Below are 20,765 nucleotides of genomic sequence, written 5' to 3' on the forward strand. Positions count from 1 at the left end.
CAGAATGGGGTTTTAGGTCTGATTCCTACAATGCCGTGCGTGGCAGCAGGTCGCGGCGCGGCCTCCCCAAGACGTTTTGTTGTGATGCCAAGGCCGCGTCACGGGCTGTGGGTTTTGTGCTCCAGGTTGCGTTGGGGTGGCGCTGGCACAAGATGGGCTCCCTCCAGTGGTCAAGGGACAGCTGCGAGGGGGCTGCGGTGCCCGGTGTGGGCGCGAGCCGAGATGCCCCGGGCTGCGCTGCTCCCCTTGGCCCCGTCCTGCTGCAGCGAGCGCCCTGCCCTCACCCCCAGCCTGCTCATAGCGCCATGAACGGGCTGCACAAATTAAGGGTCAGGCTCTAGATTGCCTTGCGCTTCCCAAAATCATTCCCTGCAGAACGGGGAAAAGGAAGCAGCAGAGGAGAGGGAACCAGGGAGGACCTGGTGCCGGACCCAGACACAACAACTCGCAGCGAAAATGACTCATTTTCGCATTCCTTTCCTCCCCGCGGCACTTTGGCAATAGACCCTGACTCTCTCCTCGATCCCGTGGGGAAAAACAATCCCTGGGAAAGGCCCCGCGCCCTTCCCCGGGCACAAAGCCCCGGCTGATGCATGGGGCCAGGCTGACCGGGGCAGCCCTGTGCACCCGGGGAGCGCTGTAGGGTGGCCGGGCCCTATAGACCCATGCGCAGGGGCTGAACCAAGCACTGCACACGCGTCAGGGCACACATGGCACGGGTGCATGGGTGCATTTGGCTGCTGCACGCCTCTACACATCTGCACAGGTGCAGCTGCTCAGAGCCTGCCGTGGGGGGGTGCACGCGTCGGGGCTGCCCCTGTTGGCACAGCGGGGGCACCCACAGCACCCCAGGGTGCAGCAGGGCCGTGCTTCGCCCCCTCTGTTGGCCTCCCCTGGCTGCTCTGTGTCCCCCCCCCCAGCAAGGAGCTGTTCCAGCTGATGCTTTTTTGCAGCATTAGCTTGCAAGGGGGGGGTGTGGGGAAATGCATCGGTGCCTGATTGCATGGCTGGTGTGCGCGAGTGCACCAACGCCTGTTTGCCCGGGGGGGGGGGGGTGTTTAGGAACGCATCAATGCCGTTTGCACGGCGGGGGGGGGGCGGTGTGCATGCACTGCACGGATGCCAGTTTGCACGGGGAGGAGGGGGGTGCATAAACAAACGCACCTTTGCCCGGGGAGGGGGTGCATGCACGGACACCCCTTTGCACGGGGGGGGTGCTAGGAGCGTAGGAATGCCTTTAGCACGGGGGGGGGCGGTGATGGTGTAAATGCACAGAGCGCGTTTGCGCGGGGGTGCGTGCACGAACACCGCTTTGCACGGGGGGGGGGGGGAGGTGCATGGTGCATGCACAGAGTGCTGTTTGCACGGGGGGGGGGGGCAGGGATTACGAATGCACGGCCACCCTTTGCACGGGGGGGTTGGAATTAAGGATGCACGGCCACCCTTTGCACAGGGGGTGCCCGTGCACAGCCCCCCCCCCCCCAGCAGTTCCCGCCCCGCCGCCCTTTTCCCGCGGGGGGGGGGTTGGCGCGCGCCCCATTGTGGGCGTGTCCAGGCGCGCGCCCTGCGCTCCGATTGGCTGCGGCCGCCGCGCTCATTTGCATGTGGCGGGGGCTCCCCGGTCACGTGGGCGTTGGGGGGGGCAGGATAAGGAGGCGGGGCCTGGGGGCGGGGCCTGGGGGCGGGGCGGTGCCGGGGCCTCCCCTGGCTGTGGCGCTGCCTGGCGGGGCTCGGGGCAGTGCGCGACAAAATGGCCGCGGCGGCAGCACCGGCGGCTGCGCTGCGCCCGGGGGCGGTGGTGGCGGCGGTGGCCGCCGTGTCCGTGTCGCTGTCGCTGTCCCTGGCTCTGTCCCTGCCCGTGGTGTCCCTGGAGGCGGCTGCGGCGGCATCAGCGCGGAGGAGCGGGGCAGCGGCGGCCCGGAGGCGCTGAGCGCGGCCCCCTCCTGCCTGCGGAGAGACAGAGAGAGAGAGGGGAAGGACGCGCGGACACCGCCGGACCCCAGCCGGACCCCGCCGGGCACACAGAGCCCCCCCGCTGCCGCCCCGGCCTCCCCCTGCAGCCGAGGCTCTGCTGGAGGAGGCAGCGTTGAGGCTTCGCCCCGCGGCCCCCCCCCCCCTCCTCCTCCTCCTCCTCCTCCTCCTCCCTTCGTTGCTCCCCCTGCCGGGCCCTTCCTCCTCCTCCTCCTCCTCCTCCTCCTCCTCCGCCTCCTGCTGCTGCTGCCGGGGCTCCTCTGGATCCTCCTCCCCCGGAGCCCCCTCCCCGCGCCCGCTGCTTCCTGCGGGATCGGCTGCGGGATCCTCCCTCCTCCTGCGAGACGGACAGACGGACACCCGGACAGACGGACAGAGCGCTGCCGCCGGGCTCGGTGGGACCCCGCAGCCCCATGTGAGGCTCCCGGCCTCCCTCTGCCTCTTTTCTTTTATTTTTTTTTAATTTTTTTAATATTTTTTTCCGGAGCGGGGATCCATTTTTTTTATTTTTTTTTATCCTCTCTCCCCCAAAACACAACGAAACTGTTTCCCCGAATTCTCCTCGTTATTCTTTTTAATTTTATTATTATTTTTTTTTTAATTTGCACTTTCTGCCCGTGCCCCCCCCATGCGGACTGAGCCCCCCCCTCGGCTGCCGCCCCGCTCCGCAGCCCGGAGCCCCGGGGCCGAGCCGGGCGCGACCCCGAGGCGCGCTCCCGCGGCCGCTTAGCCGGGGGCTCCGGGTCTCGGTTTCTCCGTCTCGAGGTTTATTTTTTATATTTTTTTGGGCTCCACTGGAAATCAAAAGCTCCTTCTGGGATTGGACCTGCCTTGGCTGCGCTCCTCCGGGCTGGATACCACCGAGGCTCCTGGCGACTCCGCGTGGACAGCGTGTTCCTGTTGAGCTCTTGGGTTTTCTTCTGTGTGGCAGACTTCTGGTTTTTATTTTTATATTATTTTTTTTTGGAGGGGGAGGGTGTATAAACGAACGAACGACAACAACAAAAAAACTTAATTTTTTGGCCGTGTGAGATTTTTTTTCGTATTCAGATTCGTGAAATTACGGGTACACTTACGAAAACAAAAATAAGAGAAAGCATTAAAATAAGAGAGGAACACGTCAGAAAGACCCCTACACGGTAGACAAAATACTCACTCGTTTCCTTACAGCAAGACTGAACCGAAAGCTGCCAAAGAGCCCCATAAAGAAAAGACTAAAAGGTAAGCAGGGGTAGCAGGAGCAGCCTGCTAAGTTGGAGGTGGAAGGGGGCTGCCTCCCTTTCACCCCCCCAAGTCAGCGAAGCAGCCACAGCACAAAACGTTTCACCCCCTCCTTTATCTCACCCCCTTTTTTTTTTTTTTTTTTTTTTTTTCCCTCGAAACTTATGAAAATACTTCCAGGCGTGCCAGAATGCATTCACTGTTTTTCCATCTGCCATTTTTCCGTGCACAACCCCCCCCCTGGGGGCACGCTGCATCCCTTTGAGGCGAGCCCCAAAACTCCTGGGGCTGTGCTCCCCAGCTTTGTCCCCAGTGGTGGCTCACCCTTGTGAGTCCCCAGCTCCAGATCCGCTTCTTTTTATTTTTTCCCTCCTTTCCCCCCGCCTCCTGGCACGGTGGGAGCTGCTGTCATTTCTCCTCCAGGCGTGCTGGCGTGTGCCACCCTGAGCCAAGGGGCTGGAGGGGAGGAAGAGGAGGGAGGGGAGGAAAGGGGGGGGGATGGTGTTTGGTTTCCTGGGGTCCCCTTTGTGCAGAGGTGGTGGTCCTGCTGGGGGTTACTGGGATGTACTGGACGTGCACATATGTGTTTTGTTTTTTTTTACCCCGCTTTCCATCAGCTATAGGCGCCGCGGCCACCTCCTGTGCTGCTAACACCGGAGCGAGGAGGTCGCCCCTGTTCACAGCGGAGCCACCTGGAAGCGAGAAATAACCGTTATTACGTCAGCCCGCTTCTGGGGCACTTTCCCCCGTTTTGGGGCCAGGGCTCGGTGTTTCCCCAGAGGCTCCTTGGGGCTCCCCGGAGCCCCTCCACTTCCCCAGGTGCATCCCGAGGATGCAGTGGGCTCAGCCCCAAACAGCTGCAGGTCCCTGGGCTCAGGGGGTGCTGGTGGTGCACCCCAACTTATGGCATCATCTCTGCTCTTGTTTTGGCCAGAATTACTCACAAAATGGTAAAATGGGCATGCCAGGCTTGCACCCACCAGCTGGCAGAGCTGCTGTAGACTCTTGGGGTCTCTGCTGATGGACCACTGGTGTTTTGGGGGATGAGCCCCGCGCGGGTCTGGGCTAACCTGGCTTCTTCTGCCCCTCACCCCGAGCCCACGAAGGCAGCCGCAGTGAATGGGGTCGACGGGAGCTTGTCCAGCAGAGCTGAACCATGCAGGGACCAGCAGGGACCCCGCAGCACTGCGGCACGTCCCCTGTCCCCTCGTCCCCAAGCGGTCCCCATGGTGGTGCCCAGCTGTACGGTGCTGGGGGGTCGCAGGGGCCAGCCCCTCTCCTGACCCCACATTTTGTTCCTAGCGATGAGAAGACGCGGGCAGGCCAGCTTCGTAGAGCTGTCCCAGATGGCAGGACCAAATGAGGCTTTATTGATGTTTCTGTCCTCTGTACACGCGGATTCGTGCATTGACAGCCATGAGGGTGCATCTGGGACTAGAAGCTGGTCTAAGCAGGCAGTGTCCTACAGGGCTGGTTTGTCCTACAGGGCTGGTTTGCGGGTGCTGGTGGGGCTGTTGCAGCCTGGGGGTGATTTGGAGGCTGCTCGGTGTGATGCTGAGCGTTGGTTCCCCAGCCCTGTGGGGGAAGCCCTGGTCTGTGCCACTTCTGTGCTGGCACAGGGCTGTGGGATTTTCTTCGGGATGCTGCCCTCGAGCCTTGTTGCAGTGGTCAGAAGCATTGGGTGACTTTGGGGTTTGCCTTCGTGGCTGAGCCGGGATGTGTTTGCAGAGATGGATGTCTTTGGGTCTTTCACAATCTGCCTCTGATCCCCTGTGAGTGGGATGAGGTTTTTACCCTGTCTGCTGCTCCAGAGCCTGCTGGAGCTTGCTGGGATGAATGCAAAATCCACCTGTCTTTTTTTTTTTTCCCCCTAATAGTTTTTCCTGTTTAAGTAACAAGCTATGCATTTGATGATTTTCATGATCTTTTGCTTATGTCTAAAGGAAGAAAGGTAATTCCAGCCTTTTTTTTACTTGAAGGTGCATTTTAAGACAGTGAAAAACAATAGGGTGAAATTTCCTTAAGATGAGGAATGGAATAACTGGGCATGAGAGTACTTTCAGCCTGGAACTCCTTTGTTGAAGTTCTCAAAGCTTTCAAGTTTGGTACCTTAGCAAACTGGAGTAGCAGTGGCACAGGGTAAGGCTAAAGGTTTTGTTAAGCAGAGGCCGTCATCTTTTTGTATCGTAAAAAACTGTTGCTGAATGTTAACCATATGGAAAGTACGCCTGTGACTTAGCCTGGAAGTAAAACCTCCTATTGCTGTTTTTTACTCGCTTCATTCAGAAAGGCCGGGAAATTATATTCATCATGGCAGGGATTTACTGCCTGCTGTTAACTCAGAATGACCTCAATTCTGCAATCAATTCAGATGCAACGCAGAGTCCTTTTTTCGTTAGTGGCAAGCTCGTTATTAAAAGCCCAACAGAGGAGTTTACTTTCAGTTTTAGCTGCTACGACTTAACCAAGAGCGGTGTTATGTGGGACCGGATAATATGTTAACTTACATTTATTTCCTCTCAGCAGCTGGCCTTGCCGAGATAAACATGCGCTTTTCCAAATGCTGTCATCTGGCCCCTTTCCAAAACAAGCCGAAGGAGGAGGTCAGGGGTGGAGCCATCCTTTGCTTTAGTAAAAAGAGGCTTTCATTTGGAAAGAATTGCTAGATAGTGCTGGCTACGAGAGCTGCGGGTTTAAAAATAAAATGGCCAATCCTTCCCGAAGTAAACAAAATGCGCCGTGCCTATTGCTCGGGTCTTTGCTGTGCTGCTTCTGAAGGTGTAGCAACCGAAATGCAGGATGCACATTGCTTATGTAAAAAAAAAAAATAATAAATAAATCAGTGCTTTATGTATGACTTCGAACACGAGAAGCGATTAAAAATTTATCGTCTTTGGTTACAGAGGAGATGTGCAGCACAAAAGTGTTATTGTTTTAATTGTTTAAAATTCAGATGACAAGATAACGGTAATGCCATTAGAAGGGTTCCCTTTGGCCTGGAAGCTGCAGGTAGGAGCCTGTCGATCCCTTACTATTAAAGATGAATGATAAGGAAACCTCTTAAATGCCTGTGACGCTGCAGTCTAGCCAATTTAGGATCAGCTGATGCCTTCTAGTGATAATGGCTTGAGGTTTTCAGCTGTATTATGAAGATATCAGCCAGGGCAAATAGTATTTAGAGGAGAAGTATACTTTATTGAATGGGGAGATGATCCAGAAGTGACAGTAAATTGCATTACTTAATGATCTATGTGCTTTGCACAGTCTCTTCGCTGGTAAATGCTGGTGGTGGAATGAAAGATGGTTCTTCTGAACGTGTGAAAGCAGGGGAATCAAAGTACTATTTGATCTTGCCTTAGGAATCTGAGCTGTTTATGAAAATTGTCTACCGAAGGCATAGCTTAGTTTTACATCTTAATTACCGGATGCAGATCTGCTCATTTTATCGCTGCTTAATGACGGCCAGCTTGCTTGGATCCCAGCACCCAGTGCTAACTGCGTCTTCTGAAACTTCCCTCGTGCAGTTTCCTGCTCTGGCACTAACATACTTTAAAATCTGCACAAGGTGAAGGTGTCTAAATTTGATCATAATAACAAACTGCCAGCTCTTGCCCAGAACGGTGGCAGAGCTTTTTAAGATGATAGCAAAGAACACACCGTTTGTGGAAAATGCAGCAGCAGCGCTTTAAAGTGCACTGCTGATTCTTTTGTCTTTTTCTGCAGCGTGACATCCCTCCATCCAAATCCCAGCCGCCTCTCAGAGGGGCGCTGGGTCTCCCTGAAGCTCTGCAATAACTCGCAGCTCTGAGCTCTCAGCACACCGAGCATCACCACCGGAGTCAGTGCTGGATATGAGTCCGCGCTGTAATTTTTCAGCCGAGCCCTGACTGGAGCTGCAGTTGGAGCTCATAAAACACGAGAAGCCTTGGCGGCGGTGAGGTCTGCGCTCTGGAGCTCTTCCCTGTGGGTTTGCAGCCAAGGATGGCTCGAGAGCGAGAGCAGTTATCTGTGCTGCGGCAGGGATGTTTTATGGCTGGCTGCCCAGATTGCCGAGCTCTGCGCACAGCTTTATAGTTTGCCTTTGAGGGCTATGGAGGTGGAAGTCATTTGTAATAAACAGCGATCTGCAGCTTGCTTTCCTGTGCTCTGAAATATACATCCACTTGAAAAACCAAAAATTAGATTCGCATTTACTTAGATTTCAATCAGGAAATCTTACGTTTCGGAAGCTAGAGTATGAGAAATGTTAACAATTGCTTATTGCTTTGTCTTCAGAATAGCTGATATTTATCCCGTGGCTGTTTGTGTGATTCTGTTTCCCATTTAGCAATAAGCACTGAATGGCTAGAGAACATCTTTTTTTTTTTTTTTTTTTTTTTTCATTTGGGAGAAAAATTGACTTGTCAAGTCGATTGGCATCCCTTTGTGGTAATTAAGCCCCAGAGAAAAATATGTTTATAGATCTCAAAGTAGTTATCGTGCAGCTACCAGCCATAGGCTCGGTTAAGGAAGGAGAGCCCCCACCCCCAGGAAAAAAACACCCTGGGCTGTGAAGTGCTCAGTGCCTGCCGTGGGCATCTTCCTGCTGGGCAGATCCATACTTCTTTTTCCCTAGCTTCTTGTTAGTGGGGTCTGTGTGTGCCTTGCCATAATGGCTTTCTGGGGGCATGGCAGCAGTGCCTTTTGTTGTGCTCTTGGTCCAGAAAACTCCCCTGGCATGGCACGTCTGCTCCCAGCCACTGCGCTCCCTGCGATGCCTTCCCCTCCTGCGTGCTGCTGCTGGACCTCGCTTGCTGCTTTCTGTTTGTGCAAGAGGGAAGGCGAAGCAGGAGAGCTTTTTGTTTTGTCTGGGGGCTATATATAGTGCTCGCGGAGGCCTGGATGCTGTTCTGGGTGGTCAGCGTGTGCGCCCATCAGTAATGAGTTGAGACTGGCTGCTGCCTGCTCTATTTCAGGCTCAGCCTGGCAGCGCCGTGCCCCATCCCAGGCCTCTTCCTTCTTCGGAGTTCCCAAACGTTCCCGTTGGTGGCTGATGCTAATTCCAGGGCCACTGACAACAGGGATGTTTTTAAACAGGAGCTGGCTATTGGGAAACAAAGGAGTAGGGTGGTGGGGTGCAGTGCCAGCCACAGGAAGCACTTCAGCGTTCAAGAAAGCGGGGTGCGGGAGGTGCTGTGCTGCCTGCCATTTTGCTGCCATTCCTTCCCTGCTGTTAGCAGAAAACCCAAGGAGGTCTCGGGCATTGCTTGCAGTGGTTTTGGTTGAGCTCAGCGTGCTCAGAAGGGGAGCCTCGTAGGTGGTGCTTGTGTGAAAGGTGAAGTTGGTTTCCTAACGCTGCAAGCGTAGCCTGCAGGAGTGCATGTAAGTTAGGGAGGACTCTTCAGGTAGCTTGCTACCAAAACTGGTCTCTGCTTGCAGGTCTCAATTTCCTTCTTAATATTTTGCTCAGTTGCACAAGCATACTTAATCTAGGAGAATTGCTTCCAACACCCACAGTCTGAATTTTGCCCTATGTTCAGCTTTGAGATGGATGGGTTACTTGACAGCTGCTCTGGCTGCAAATGAAAGCCCTTACCCCGCTGCAAAAAAAGCCCTTACCTTGCTGCAAAAAGCCACTACCTCGCTGCAGGTCTGCTTCTGCCTCGTCTCTGATGTCATGCAGACGGTGTTGTACCTCCTCCTGGTTTTGTGACGCTGCAAAAACTTGCTGGCAGCTGAAAATAACCTGTTGGCATCAGAGTGCTGATCACATCTCTTTTTAATGTCCCTCTGCGTTTTCCTGCTTGTGGAAGTGTTTGGTTTCTCTTTGTCATATTAGCTGATAATGCACTATAAAGAGGTTTATCTTTTAAAGTCGTTTAAAAATGAATGAATGTGGAAAATAACACATGTTCTTCTGGTACAATAGCCTAGTAGTGGCAACCTAAATGGTATTTGAGATTTTCTAATATGATCCTAAAATGTGGGTGTCTGGTGCAGGTGTGGAACTAAATTTGGGCTGTCACAGTAGCAGGATTGCTGCACTCGAGGAGACTGCATAAATAGCACTGTTATGAAAGACGTTCTGTGGGGCTCACTCGAGCTTTATGGTTCATAAACGTGTGATATTTGTTACTTCTGTGATAGTTCTGCTGCTAATCAAGGTTTTTGAAACTGTCACTTTTAGAACAATCCAATTAAGTCTCACTGGGTACCAAGAACTCATTAGTCTTGATGCTGTGCTACTACACTTAAGCATAATAACTGAATAAAGCGGTGGCTGTATTATTGAGTGGATGCTTACGTAACTATTTGCTTAAAAAAAAAAGGACCCTCGGTTGTTTTTATTGCATTGGTGAAGATGAAATGTTCTTCCCAAACTTGTAGATGAATTAGAGTGGCAGAAAACCCTGTCCTTTTGCAGAAAATAGAATAGATGGTGTCTGCCAGCCCGGGCTGGCTGGGCGGTGCTGCGATGCTCTGAGAGTCCAACTGCATCGCAGCTGTGATGCCCCGGCCCCTCTGTCAGCATCCAGGCGAGCAAGAACTGATTTTTCTGGAATTCTGTCAGCTTCTGCTGATCAGATAACACGCGTAGAGACATTTTGACTATCTTTCTGAGGATATTTGCTCCCCTGGGCATTTCGGGGACTAACCGAAGACATGAAATAGTCATTACTGGGATTGTGATTCACTCTAAATTGATTTCCAAAGTGGTGTTTACTGCAGCTGGTTTTCTTGTCCTGGAAGATCATTTATGGTTGTTTCCATTCCCCAACTCTCTCATCACCCCCTTTCGCCTTCCCTCATGGGGAGAGGCTGTTCGTTTGCTAAGCTGAAAGATGGGATCCCACAGGCTGTTCTGATCATGGGTCTGATAGTTAAATATAAAATGAAAATGCTCTGTTTGGCTGTCACTTGCTAGATTTATTATCAGCAGGAATTGGTGCCCAGACACCTTAATTTTGGAAAGCGAGGTGGAGAAACAGAACTTTCAAACTCTATGAATGTAATGGAAATAAGGATTACCTTTTCAGCAACACAGAATTAATCTTTTAAATTCTTTGGTAGAGCTGTGGAGGAGGTGCTAGCCTAGACCTTTCTGCCTCCTCAATATTTGCCCAATAGAGCAAGCCTTGTTCTGAAATCTGTGAGTTCAGTTTCCAGCCTAAGGGTAGCTAGACAGTAATGCAAGGTGTTTGTTTTTTTTTGTCTAACTTGTGTTGTATTGCTGTAGTAGTTTTGAAAACAGCATTGCAGCTGAAGATGCACTGGAACAAAAACTAAACGGATGCAAAACGTATTATCCTTAAGTTGAAAGAAATGTTCATGGAGGGCAATGTTTTGATTTTTGCAGTTAAACAGGAGGGATGTATTAAAAAGAGCACAAACCCAGTATTTTTTTCATTTGTTTAAACTTCCGTATATTTGCAGTGCACAATTTTTGAGTACAGTTTATTAGTCTGTAGTATGTTTTGTCTTCCTTTACTCACATCACATTTGGTGTTAACCTCCTGTGGAGAATTCCAGGACCCCTGACATTTTATTGTGACTCTTGATTAGCTCACCAGGGTTCCTGCTAAGAATTCTTCTTTCATTCATTTGATAAATTGAATTCCCTATTCACAGTGCCTTTAAATAGAATGGTATTTGGAAAACTCGAAGACAACAACTTGAATGTTCAATGAGCTCACCCAACATATTTAAAAATGCAGAAGGAGGATGTTGAGGGTTTGTGTATTCTGAAATCTTTTAAAGGAATAAACTTTAACAACAGCTTGCAGCTCTGTCTCCGCGTTCCCATTAAACTTACTGTCCTCCTGGCTCCGGCAAGGAATCTGCTTTCCCTTTTCCATCTTACCTCCTGCTGGTGCTGCTTGTACCGTGGAGGACCATTCGGAGCTCTTACATCGCGAGGGATAGCGTTGTTATTTATTTTTTCCCAATTCTAGACCAGGAGGCACATCCTGCCTCGTGGGCCATGGCCGTGCCCATGGTCTCCCTGGTGCTTTTGTGCTCAGAGGTACTCGGGGGTGGTGGAGCAGGATGCCACAAGCCTACAGACCCTTCCACGGGCTCCCACTGCTTGGCTCTGGACCAGTTTTGGCACCGTAGGACAGTGTGGACTGGAGGAGTCGTGCGGAGGTCACAGATAGGTCTGTGCTGAAGTCGGGCACATGCACGGCTGGTAAATAGCTGCGTGCTGGCACACGACTGATGCAAAGGGGGAAATAAGGACTGGGGCACTGGAAGCCCTGCAGGCAAAACTGTACATCATTCTAGCAATGTAAACGTGCCTTTCCTGTCTGGTAAGAGAGAAACACAAACATTCAGCTGTGTTGCTTGAAGGAATCCTCCACAGAAGCTGTTCTGTGCCTGGCCGTGTCCCTCCGACCCCGTCTCTGGGAGCAGTCAGCTCACGCGGAGAGCCCGGGGGCAAAACATCCTGCGGAGCTGCTGCTCCTGTTCCTATTTCCTGGCCTCCTCCTCTGCAGCCTCCCCGCAGGAAGCAGCGCTGCCCTGCGTGTTCTGCAGGTCCAGGCAAAGAGCTCGAGCCTGGAGCCTTGTCCACGGGCTGTGTCTGCGCCGGGGTCAGGCGATGGGTGGTAGTTAGCCGAGCACTTGGCCGGCGTGGGGGCTTTGCCTTGCTTGGCATAGAGCTCTCATCTCCTCGTGTAGTTGTAGAAGCCAAAATAGCAAACCTAGTGTTTGGGAAAGACGCATAGGCTGTGCTCTTGCTGAGCTGCTGGATTGCAAAGCTGCTTCCCTTTGGGTATTATGTCCCAGGAAGGCTGGGGAAGAGCTCCGCACCACATGCTCCATCAGCTGCTGGTAAATATGGGCCGGCCTGGGAGGGAGGCAGCACTGAAGCTGAGTCTCATTGTGCTCACTGTTCATAGTCTGGAGCTTAATTTTCCAAGAGAGGAGTCGGTTCTGTTTGCTGGGGGAGGGGAGTGTTGCTCGTAGCATGTTTCTAGCTGTTCACAGCCTGCGTTGGGTGGTGAATGTAATGGAAACCCTTCTGGTTTTTGGTTGGTTGGGTGTTTGTTGGTTTGTTTTTATTTCTTTGCTCGATCCTTGCATAGGCTGAGCAGTGCACAGGGTGGGGTGCTTGAGGTCTGGTCTGCTGGGGTGTTCTCAGCGGGCTGGAGGGGTGAGTTCTGGTCTGGCTCATGCCTGAACGGTGCGTAAGGGAGAGGCTCAGCGTGCCCTGCTCCAGCCTGCGCCTGCGTTTCCCTACCAGGGACTTGGCTGCCTCGGAGCAGAGCTTGTAGGTGCATCGAGGGGATGGATGCCCTGTGGAGAGCAGCGCCTCCGCAGAAGGGGCAGTGTGCCTGTGTGACAGCAGCATTGGGCCCTATAGGATCATCTGTGCTGGAGTGTTAATTTGGATCAGCGTCGTGTTTAAGCAAACTTTGTGATTGCCCTCAGTGATAATGTGCTTCAGTTCACGTTACAGAGCATTTCTGAGCATGGCAATTGCTCTTAAATAAAAGCAGATTCCTTTAAATGGAACTGAGCTGGATGACGAGCTCCAAGCGTGCATTTAGTGCTTTCCTGCCACAAGTGAGCTTTTGGTACCTGGGGGCAGACTGGCTGTAATTTCAAGTGATCAACTCACCAGGAGTGGGGCACAGTGGCTGTCAAGGCCTCTGCACCCAGTTTTGGTGTACAAATCCACTTGGTATCAGTCTGCACTCACTACTTCATAATGAAGGCGTTGCACAGCTATTGAAGCATTCTCATTAGTACTCTCATTAGTACTCTATCTGGTAACAATCCAGGAGAGCGAACAAAAGGAAGTCTGTAGCTGAAAAACAAAACCCCTAAACCCCACAAACATGCTCTGGGACTGGGGCAGTGCTCGAACAGGGAGCCTCGGACATCTGACCTACCCGTCACAGTTAACCTGCGTTCCCTGTTTGCAAAGGGTTTTTCTTTGAGATTTTCTTCTCTGCCTCTGGTAACTGGTAGGCAACTAGCAGAGGCTAGAACAAGGCCAGGCGGCTGTGTGGGTTTCTTTGGTTGTTTTGTTTTTAATCTCCAATTGAATGATAGTTGCTATTGAGCCTGCTTTATTTTTATTCTAATCTAATTTGCTTCAGTGGTTGCTTATCTTATGTGTGTATGGAGGAGGGTCACACGTTAACGCTGGGTGAACTGGAAGCCTCCAGCGAGAGCCTTGGTCCTGCAGGGAGCAGCAGTCGGTGCTTTCCTCACCGTGCTGTCAGGCTGTAATTGCTCTTCAACCAGGAGTCCAAAATGGCCCAGTTTAGGACACTGGTGCCGCTGGAGATGCAGCCTTTGGCCGAGGCGTGTAAGGCAAGCACTCTTTTTCTCTCCTGATCGTGGAATTTCTATTTTACAGGTTGTAAGAGCAAGATTATTAACTCAGTCTCTTGGGCAACCTATAATCTCCCCATAGTTTCAGTATGATATTTTAATTGAATATGGCGCTTTTCACATCCTGTTCTCAACTAAAGCTGTAATGTTTCTGGTGTGTCTCTAAATGGCAGCTTCGTTGTGCTCCTGCACAGGTTTCAGCAGTGAGTTAAGTTGTCTGTGCATGTCTTGCACCTTAGGAAAAGGGGCTGAGATTTCAAAAGAGCCTGGAAGGGGGTTTGTGGGGATCATGTCTGAGCCCTCACAGTTACAGGTGGCTGCGGACAAGGGTCTAGAGAGTGTCATAGGCCTGAAGGTACCTACAGGAATCTGTAAACAAATCAAATGAAAACAAATAAAAATGCACACAAAGAGGACTTGGAGCCAAAACGGCATTGTAGAGTAAAAGGAAAGATCGAGGACAGTCTTACAGAGGTCAGCTTCTGTGCAGGAATTTTGGTGGAATTTCTGGGTGGCCTCAGAAGTCAGACAATCGACTGCTCCTGCTAGGCGAGCAGCTTTGCCTTCCATGCTTCGAGAGAGGTTGACCAGATACTGGAAAAATAAGGTACCAGACCCACAGTTAGCCGTGGATGATAATTTGATGTTTCAGATGAAGGGAGAAATCCCATCAAGTCAAATTATGTATTAAGGAGTGACAAGTGCAGGACAGGAATGTAATTTGGCAGCTGGAAACCCCAGAGCCTGGGATTAATAAGTCATAAATTGAGGTCAAACAGAAATGCTCCTCAAGCTTCACTTATGACTCTTCACAGGCACAAGTTTTTTCCACCCAGACTTTCAAGTTACAGGGTTTAGTTTCAAGCTGCATGATCCCACCTACACATGTAACACATCCACAGTGCTGTAGCTGAAGGCTTTTCCCCTATTAACTTCTGTGAAAGGATATTGTAGGATTTTACTTCACAAATGGGTAGAGGCCTCTGATTTCCAGACTCGTTGTCTTTGTGTCGCTTCGGCCTTGTATTGATGTTATTTTTTTAAATAAAAATGTATTCCTTTATTCAGATACTCTCTTTACTCTCCACAAATGTGTTTAGAAAGATTTCGTATGTCTCCTAATGTTTGTTTTGTTTGTTTGTTTGTTTTTATAAAGCTACAGTGTGGAAAGTTCCATGCAGTTTAAATTGTTGAAGCACTTTGTTCAAAACTGGACTTAGTACACCAGCAGTGGCTTCCTGAGTGCTTCTGTCATTGTTGCCTTGCCTTTGGTTTAAGATCTGGTGTAAAAACTTTTTTTTTTTCTCTCCCCAAAGCTGGTGTTCAGGCAGTTGTTCCCCCTGCTGTACTGAGGCACATGATTATCCCTACTGAACGCGGTGCCCTGCATCTCCTACTGCATTACACTTCACTTTTTGTCACACTACACCTCAATTTTATCCAGTTCTGGATTCTGCCCTTAAATGTTTTGCAGCCCCATGCCTTAACATCTTCTGGAAATTTAACACACACGTTATTCCAGCAGCAAAGTGATTAATAAAACTACTGAAAGCTGCTGGACACGTGTACTGCAACAAAACCCAGTGGCACTCTGCCTTGTTGGAGGGGGAAGTGCTGAGTCTGCTTGCTTTGCAGGCATCTTACTGGATTTTCTTTTAGCTTATGGTCCCTACCTTGTTCTTTGAAAATGAATAAAGCATCTGTGTTTTTATTAACAAAGCTTTACATTTTGCTTGAACAGTCAATAAATTACCTGTGTTGCATCCCCTTTCTTCCTTGTTAAAAATGCCTGTAGCTATGCCATAGAGGGGAAAGAAATCAGGCTGATTTGATGTAGCTTTTCTTCAGAAATCCTTGTTAGCTGGTACTGATGTTTTTACGCCTTCCCTTTTTACGTTATAGGCACAATCTTTGCCATTTGTTAGTCTTGTAGGGTGCCATCCATCTTCTGCAGATTCTTCAAGGTAATTGGTGAGGACTTAGACACAGTTGTTCTTACAGTAAATTGCATCAGGCCCAGCCAGTGGAAAAACATCCAGTTTCTCTGAGGACTTTTTAAGCTGTTCTTATATTGCTGGCCCAATCTCCTGTTTGGAGTGGTAGTAAAGTGTTTAGTTCCATTTTCTGTTTTGTTTGTTCTTCTTCTGCCAGTCCCCACGTGGAGCTGTCGCCCCTTGCACGCACAGCACCACTTCGGGGGGGTGGCAGCCTTCAGTGGAGACTGAGGCAGGAAGAGCAAGGCCATCACTGCGGCCTTCAGTTATCATCTGTCACTAGAGGCCCCTTTTTCCACAAAGTATCACAAATTGTTGCCCTGCTTATTCCAGAAGCACTTAGAGATTGCTTTACTATTACTTTTTACATGCGCAGTGCTGATTGTTGACCTTCCTCATTTTTGTACCCATGTTTGTACAGTTTTTTTATATTCATTCTTATTTATTTGACCTAGTTTTGCGTGTCGCTTTCTGGTTTTGAGGTGATTGGAGAGCTCGTAGTTAGGGACTGGTTTGACTCTTCCTGATTAACAAAAGCTCAGACTCCAAGGGGGAAAGCCTGGCACTTTGTGAAGCCATGCCAGCTCTTTGCCTTGCCCCGGCGTGTCCTCTAGCAGGGTCATGGAGGGCTGGGTGGAATTAGGACACCAGAGGAAACCCAAGGAGCAGCAGGCGGACATGGAGCCTTGCTTTAGCCCCTCTGGTAGCCCTGGTGGTGTGGTGATCCCCTGCTCCTCCTCCAGGGTAGGGCGTCCACATTCGCCTTTGGATTCGTGTGATTTCCAAGACTTATCACCTCTTTTCCTGTGTGACAGTGCTCTTCAGTTGTCCTGAAGCAATCAAAACCTGCCTTTCCAGTGTTCACTGCTCTTTATTTTGTGTGTTTTTTCCCTTTTCTGTTTCTACTCTTTAAGCCGCGTTCTGCCTTCATGATCTCAGCCACTTCTTTCTGACCTTTTGGAGTCAGATCTTAAAGAACCTTTTGAACAGTAATTTTCTTTGTTTTTAATTGAAACCGTACCATGCTAGGTGGCTGTTTTGTGTTTCATGTCTGTGCTGTCCAGACCCCCCCGTTACCAGCACATGCTCCTGTAGAGGCCTCCAGAAGGCCTTTGGGCCGCGATTGCCTCTCGCATCCATGCAAGTTTAGCTTAAAGACCCCCCCCCCCATCGCTGTGAGGACAAATGCTCATGTCCAGAAGCACCTGCTGCCCTATTGTGAGGTGGGGGAAGTCAAAACCACAGTAATACTTAAGGAAGTGTAGGTAATGTGTAGGATTTCTGTCAGTAACAGCAACTTTTGTTGCTGACGCGGGAAGCAGAAGAGCTGTGCTGGAATTTCAGGTACTAGAGCAATTCCCTCATTGGGCTGAACCAGGCAAAGGCACCATGATCACAGATGCTGTGCTGGAGCAGTATTCCAGACAGTTTTTGTGTGTAGAGAAACCCTCAGCAGCTTAAATACACGCCAAAAAAAATCCCTCAGGCCGCTGGGTTTGGAGCTGTGGGGCGCGGAGGGGCAGGCGAGGGCCTTGCCTCTGCCTGGTCCTTGGCTGATGCCAAATGTCTGAAGTAAGGCACTGGATGGGCAATAACCTGCCTATAACAACGTGGATAGGCTCTGCTTTAGGTTTGTGAAAGAATACGAAATCCCCAAAAGGCTTGTTGCAGAATCCTGTTAGTGTCACTGCGGTGCTGGCACAAAATGCCAGCTGCACTTGCAGATGTGAAAGCGATCCCATGCCTGATGCAAGTAGAAAACTCGAGTTTTCATTTAGCTTAAAAAATAAAATCCACCTAGATTTGTTACTTATTTTAGTGGAAAAAAAATAAGCCCTTGTATAATAGACACTGACTCAAAGTAACCGTAGTTCTCTCGCGTTGTACTGTGACCTCGCATCTTGCTTTACTATTCTGAGCAAGCTTCCTAAGCTTGAGTACTTTAAAGATAGCCTTGGTTTTAGGTTCAGATTTAATAAGCTAATTTCAATTTTTAAACCAACACTTGACGTTAAAGTAAAGCCGATTTGTGCTTATAAAAATCCCCCATGATTTTGATACTTCAGATCTATATATATGAAAAAGGCAAACTCATACAAATATATGACACTTCTAGTTTAAATCACGAGCTTTGTATTCATTTTTTTAGCATGTTTCCTGTAATAAAGATTAAATTGTCACTCAGGAAGTACAACTACAACACATGCCTTTGACAATGTAATCAAACTTTATATAGCAATGTTTTTATTGTTTTCCTTTTGTTTTGCTCTTAGATGACTAATTTCTGCCTAGAAGTGACAGCAAGAGTTGCCATCTGAGAGGCCACTTGGAGCTTTATTTCTATTTTAAGCATATTTAAAGCATATGTATTCAGAAGTGTCATTATGTAAATCAGTTTTGAAAATTGAACTCCATTAAAAATTATAGTATCATTTTCTGAGTTAATTTGAGGCTATTTTAAACTCAGAAATGAAATAAAAAACAGGTTTCCACTAGGAGTGGCACTTCTACCTCTTATGTTGTAATTGATATGATAATATGGTAATAAAATACATTGTATTTTTAATGGAGCAAAATGTTTGCTGTTCTTTCATTTAGAAAATGCTCTGATACAGTGTATTACCTGCAGAAGGGAGGGAATGACACCTAGCAGTGCTTGGGAAATATCAAAACAGAACCAGCTTTAGAGGACAGAAAGGCAGATTTTGACAGACAGGACAAATAGAGATGTGTGCACTGGAGTCCGACTTAAGCAACGAGACTTTGGCAGTGATTAAGGGAAGTTGGTATAAAAAAAAAAAGGCCTAACAAGAAAGTTGGGAAGTACGTACTTCATAGTTTAAAGAAAACTGCAAATTAAGCAGTTGTGGTTTCTAGGTATTTTGTTTCTATGTTTTAGTTTTTTATTTTGTTTTGTTTTTAATACCCCACTGATTATTAAAAGGGATCTGAATGTAATTGTGGTGTTCTGGAATTGCTATAACATCATCGGTTTACTTAAGTCATAGCAAGAGGAAACCAAAAAGTTTCCTACTTTGCGCTGACTTGCTTCAGTCACCTGCTGTTTTAATAAAACAAAAAAAGGCTAGAACTTCCCTTGGTAGTAGTCTGGCAGCTTGGGACAGATCGCTTGAAGACACGGGCTTTGTAGAGTCTGGTAGGACTTAGGCAGGGGGCACTGAAAACGTAGGGAGTGGATGTTGTTCTTTGTAGTTACTGAAATCCAGGGGACTTCTGTTCTACTGAGCTAACGGGAAAAAAGTCAAATTATTACGGTTTCAACTCGGTTCCTTTTGGCAGTGTAAGTCATTGCTTTCTGCAAAGCCCTAGAACAATCCATTTAAAGCTGCAGTTTTAAACCCATCCCAAATTCAGTGTTTGTGCGATCTCGATACCTGTCTGCAGCTCTTCAGAGCAAGTGCTCCTCGAGCACAGATTTACAGCGCCGTGTCTGCAACGTGGCCCTTGGAAACTGGTGTGTGTTTGGGCAGTTGTGCAGGTGATGAATTTTGGGTTGTGACAGGAAGGGATTGAGGTATTCAAACTACAGCTGCCTGATGCCACCTCAGGTGTCCTGAGCTGCAGTGGTGCAGCAGGCACCCCAGCTGTGCCTGGCCTCCAGCTGCTCTGCCAGCCTGGGTCTCCTGCAGGTCTCACCATAGCTGTCATTTCTGTAAATACTTTGGATACCCTAACGTGTCTGAAAAGGTCACCAACACCTGTCTTTAGACCTCTGAATTGCTTACTGTAACGTTTACTGTTGGGAAACACAGGGAAAGGGAAGCTGCTTCTGGTTTAGTCTGGAGCCCTGTGCAGGATCTCCGTAAGCATTAAAGTGTCTACAGTGGCCAAAATCCCTATTTGCAGGCAACTGAAAAAGCCAAAAACTGGATCACCCCTCAACAGCTGCAGCCCTAAACCACACAATATTCCTTGTTTAAAAAGCTGTGTAAGAATGCGCAAACTCAAAAATGAGCAAAAGGAAAATAAAAGAAACAACTAAAAGGTAAAAATGGGCACTGCTTGAAAACACCACATGCAGAATCTGTAGAGTATCTGTTTCTATACCTAAAGTGCTGGCCTTCCAAATAGATCTTTTGTGGCAAAAGCAAGCAAGCAAAAGGTATGATAAGTAAAGAAAAAAAGAAAGAAAAAAAAAAAAAGCCAATCTAAACAATAATGAAGGATGTAAGCTTTGGCAAGTTCAACGCAAAGCAATAATAAGTTAGGCTAAGAGTAATCTTGATGAATAATTTGAAGGCATCTAATCCAATAATAATAGTAATGGTTTCAGCCCCTCAGAAACAGAGTATTCTCAGAAGATCTGTAAGGCTGATAAATGATCGGGCCCTAAAGAGCTGTCAAAGAAGATAAAATAGTTATTGAAAAGTAAATGAATTATTTGCATTGGTATTTGCTTGGAAGGATGCTGGGGGAGGTTTGGTGTTACAACCACTTACTACAGTGAGTGTGCTACAAAGCACAAGTGGGGAGGTTTCAAATACAGTTTTGTCTTGATCTGGGACAACTTCCTAGTTATAAGTTTTAACCATGATGACACTGGAACAGTCTTTTTATAGTCATGCAAATTCTTCAGCTAGAGTTTATAACAGAAAATAAACAAAATACGGTAATTTGAATTCGTCTGGGCCTTGTTTTACAGTTGTTTTTTCCCTTGAGAGCAAAATTGATGTGTATGAGAAATGAAGTATTTAATGAAAAAAGAAAAATAATTCAAAAATAATGTACTCATGCATAATCTTTAAGGTACGTTGTGAATCATAGCTACAGAAAGCCAATATTAGCTATTTTTGTTCCTTTTTTTCAAGTTTTCTTTCCATAGAACATACTAATATTAAGTAGTACTTTGGAGTGTTTGAGGAAAGGAGTTTCAAATAAGACCTATTATTTTTGAATTTGCATTCCCTACTGTTTTGTTCATTATGCATTTCAGTTTCAGAACAGCTTTTTCATAATGGTTTTATTACAGCATTAAAAGCAGCCCATTGTAGACATGAGAGTTCGGAAACTAGCAACATTAGTATGGGTTGTTTAGCTTCCTAGATAAACTTGATCTTACTGAAAAGCTCTTCCCAACCTTTATTCCATCAGGGAGAAAGAACAAGAAACACAAGAAGAGGAACATTTGATGGAAGAAAAGAAAAAGAAAAAGCAGGAAGAAAAGAAAAAGAAGGAAGGTGCTCAGAAAAAGGTTTGTTTATATTACTGCTTTTAATGATATATACACACTTCTTG

General features: G+C 48.4%; 1 protein-coding gene across 10 annotated transcripts in view; it reads left to right on the forward strand.

Annotated features, from left to right (window-relative positions):
* The window catches only part of TNRC6C (trinucleotide repeat containing adaptor 6C), a 287,922-nt gene that overhangs the window by 185,299 nt on the left and 81,858 nt on the right, over positions 1–20,765 (forward strand). For 9 of the 10 annotated variants that reach the window (XM_072025708.1, XM_072025705.1, XM_072025711.1 and 6 more), the window contains one exon: positions 20,622–20,721. In XM_072025708.1, the coding sequence (XP_071881809.1) occupies positions 20,622–20,721 (100 nt within the window). Of the gene's footprint in view, positions 1–2,193; positions 3,193–20,621; positions 20,722–20,765 lie in introns of those variants that run through there. The other variant, XM_072025715.1, reaches the window with a different exon arrangement.

This window comes from Anas platyrhynchos, chromosome 19 (genome assembly GCF_047663525.1).
Source record: "Anas platyrhynchos isolate ZD024472 breed Pekin duck chromosome 19, IASCAAS_PekinDuck_T2T, whole genome shotgun sequence".
NCBI lineage: Eukaryota > Metazoa > Chordata > Aves > Anseriformes > Anatidae > Anas > Anas platyrhynchos.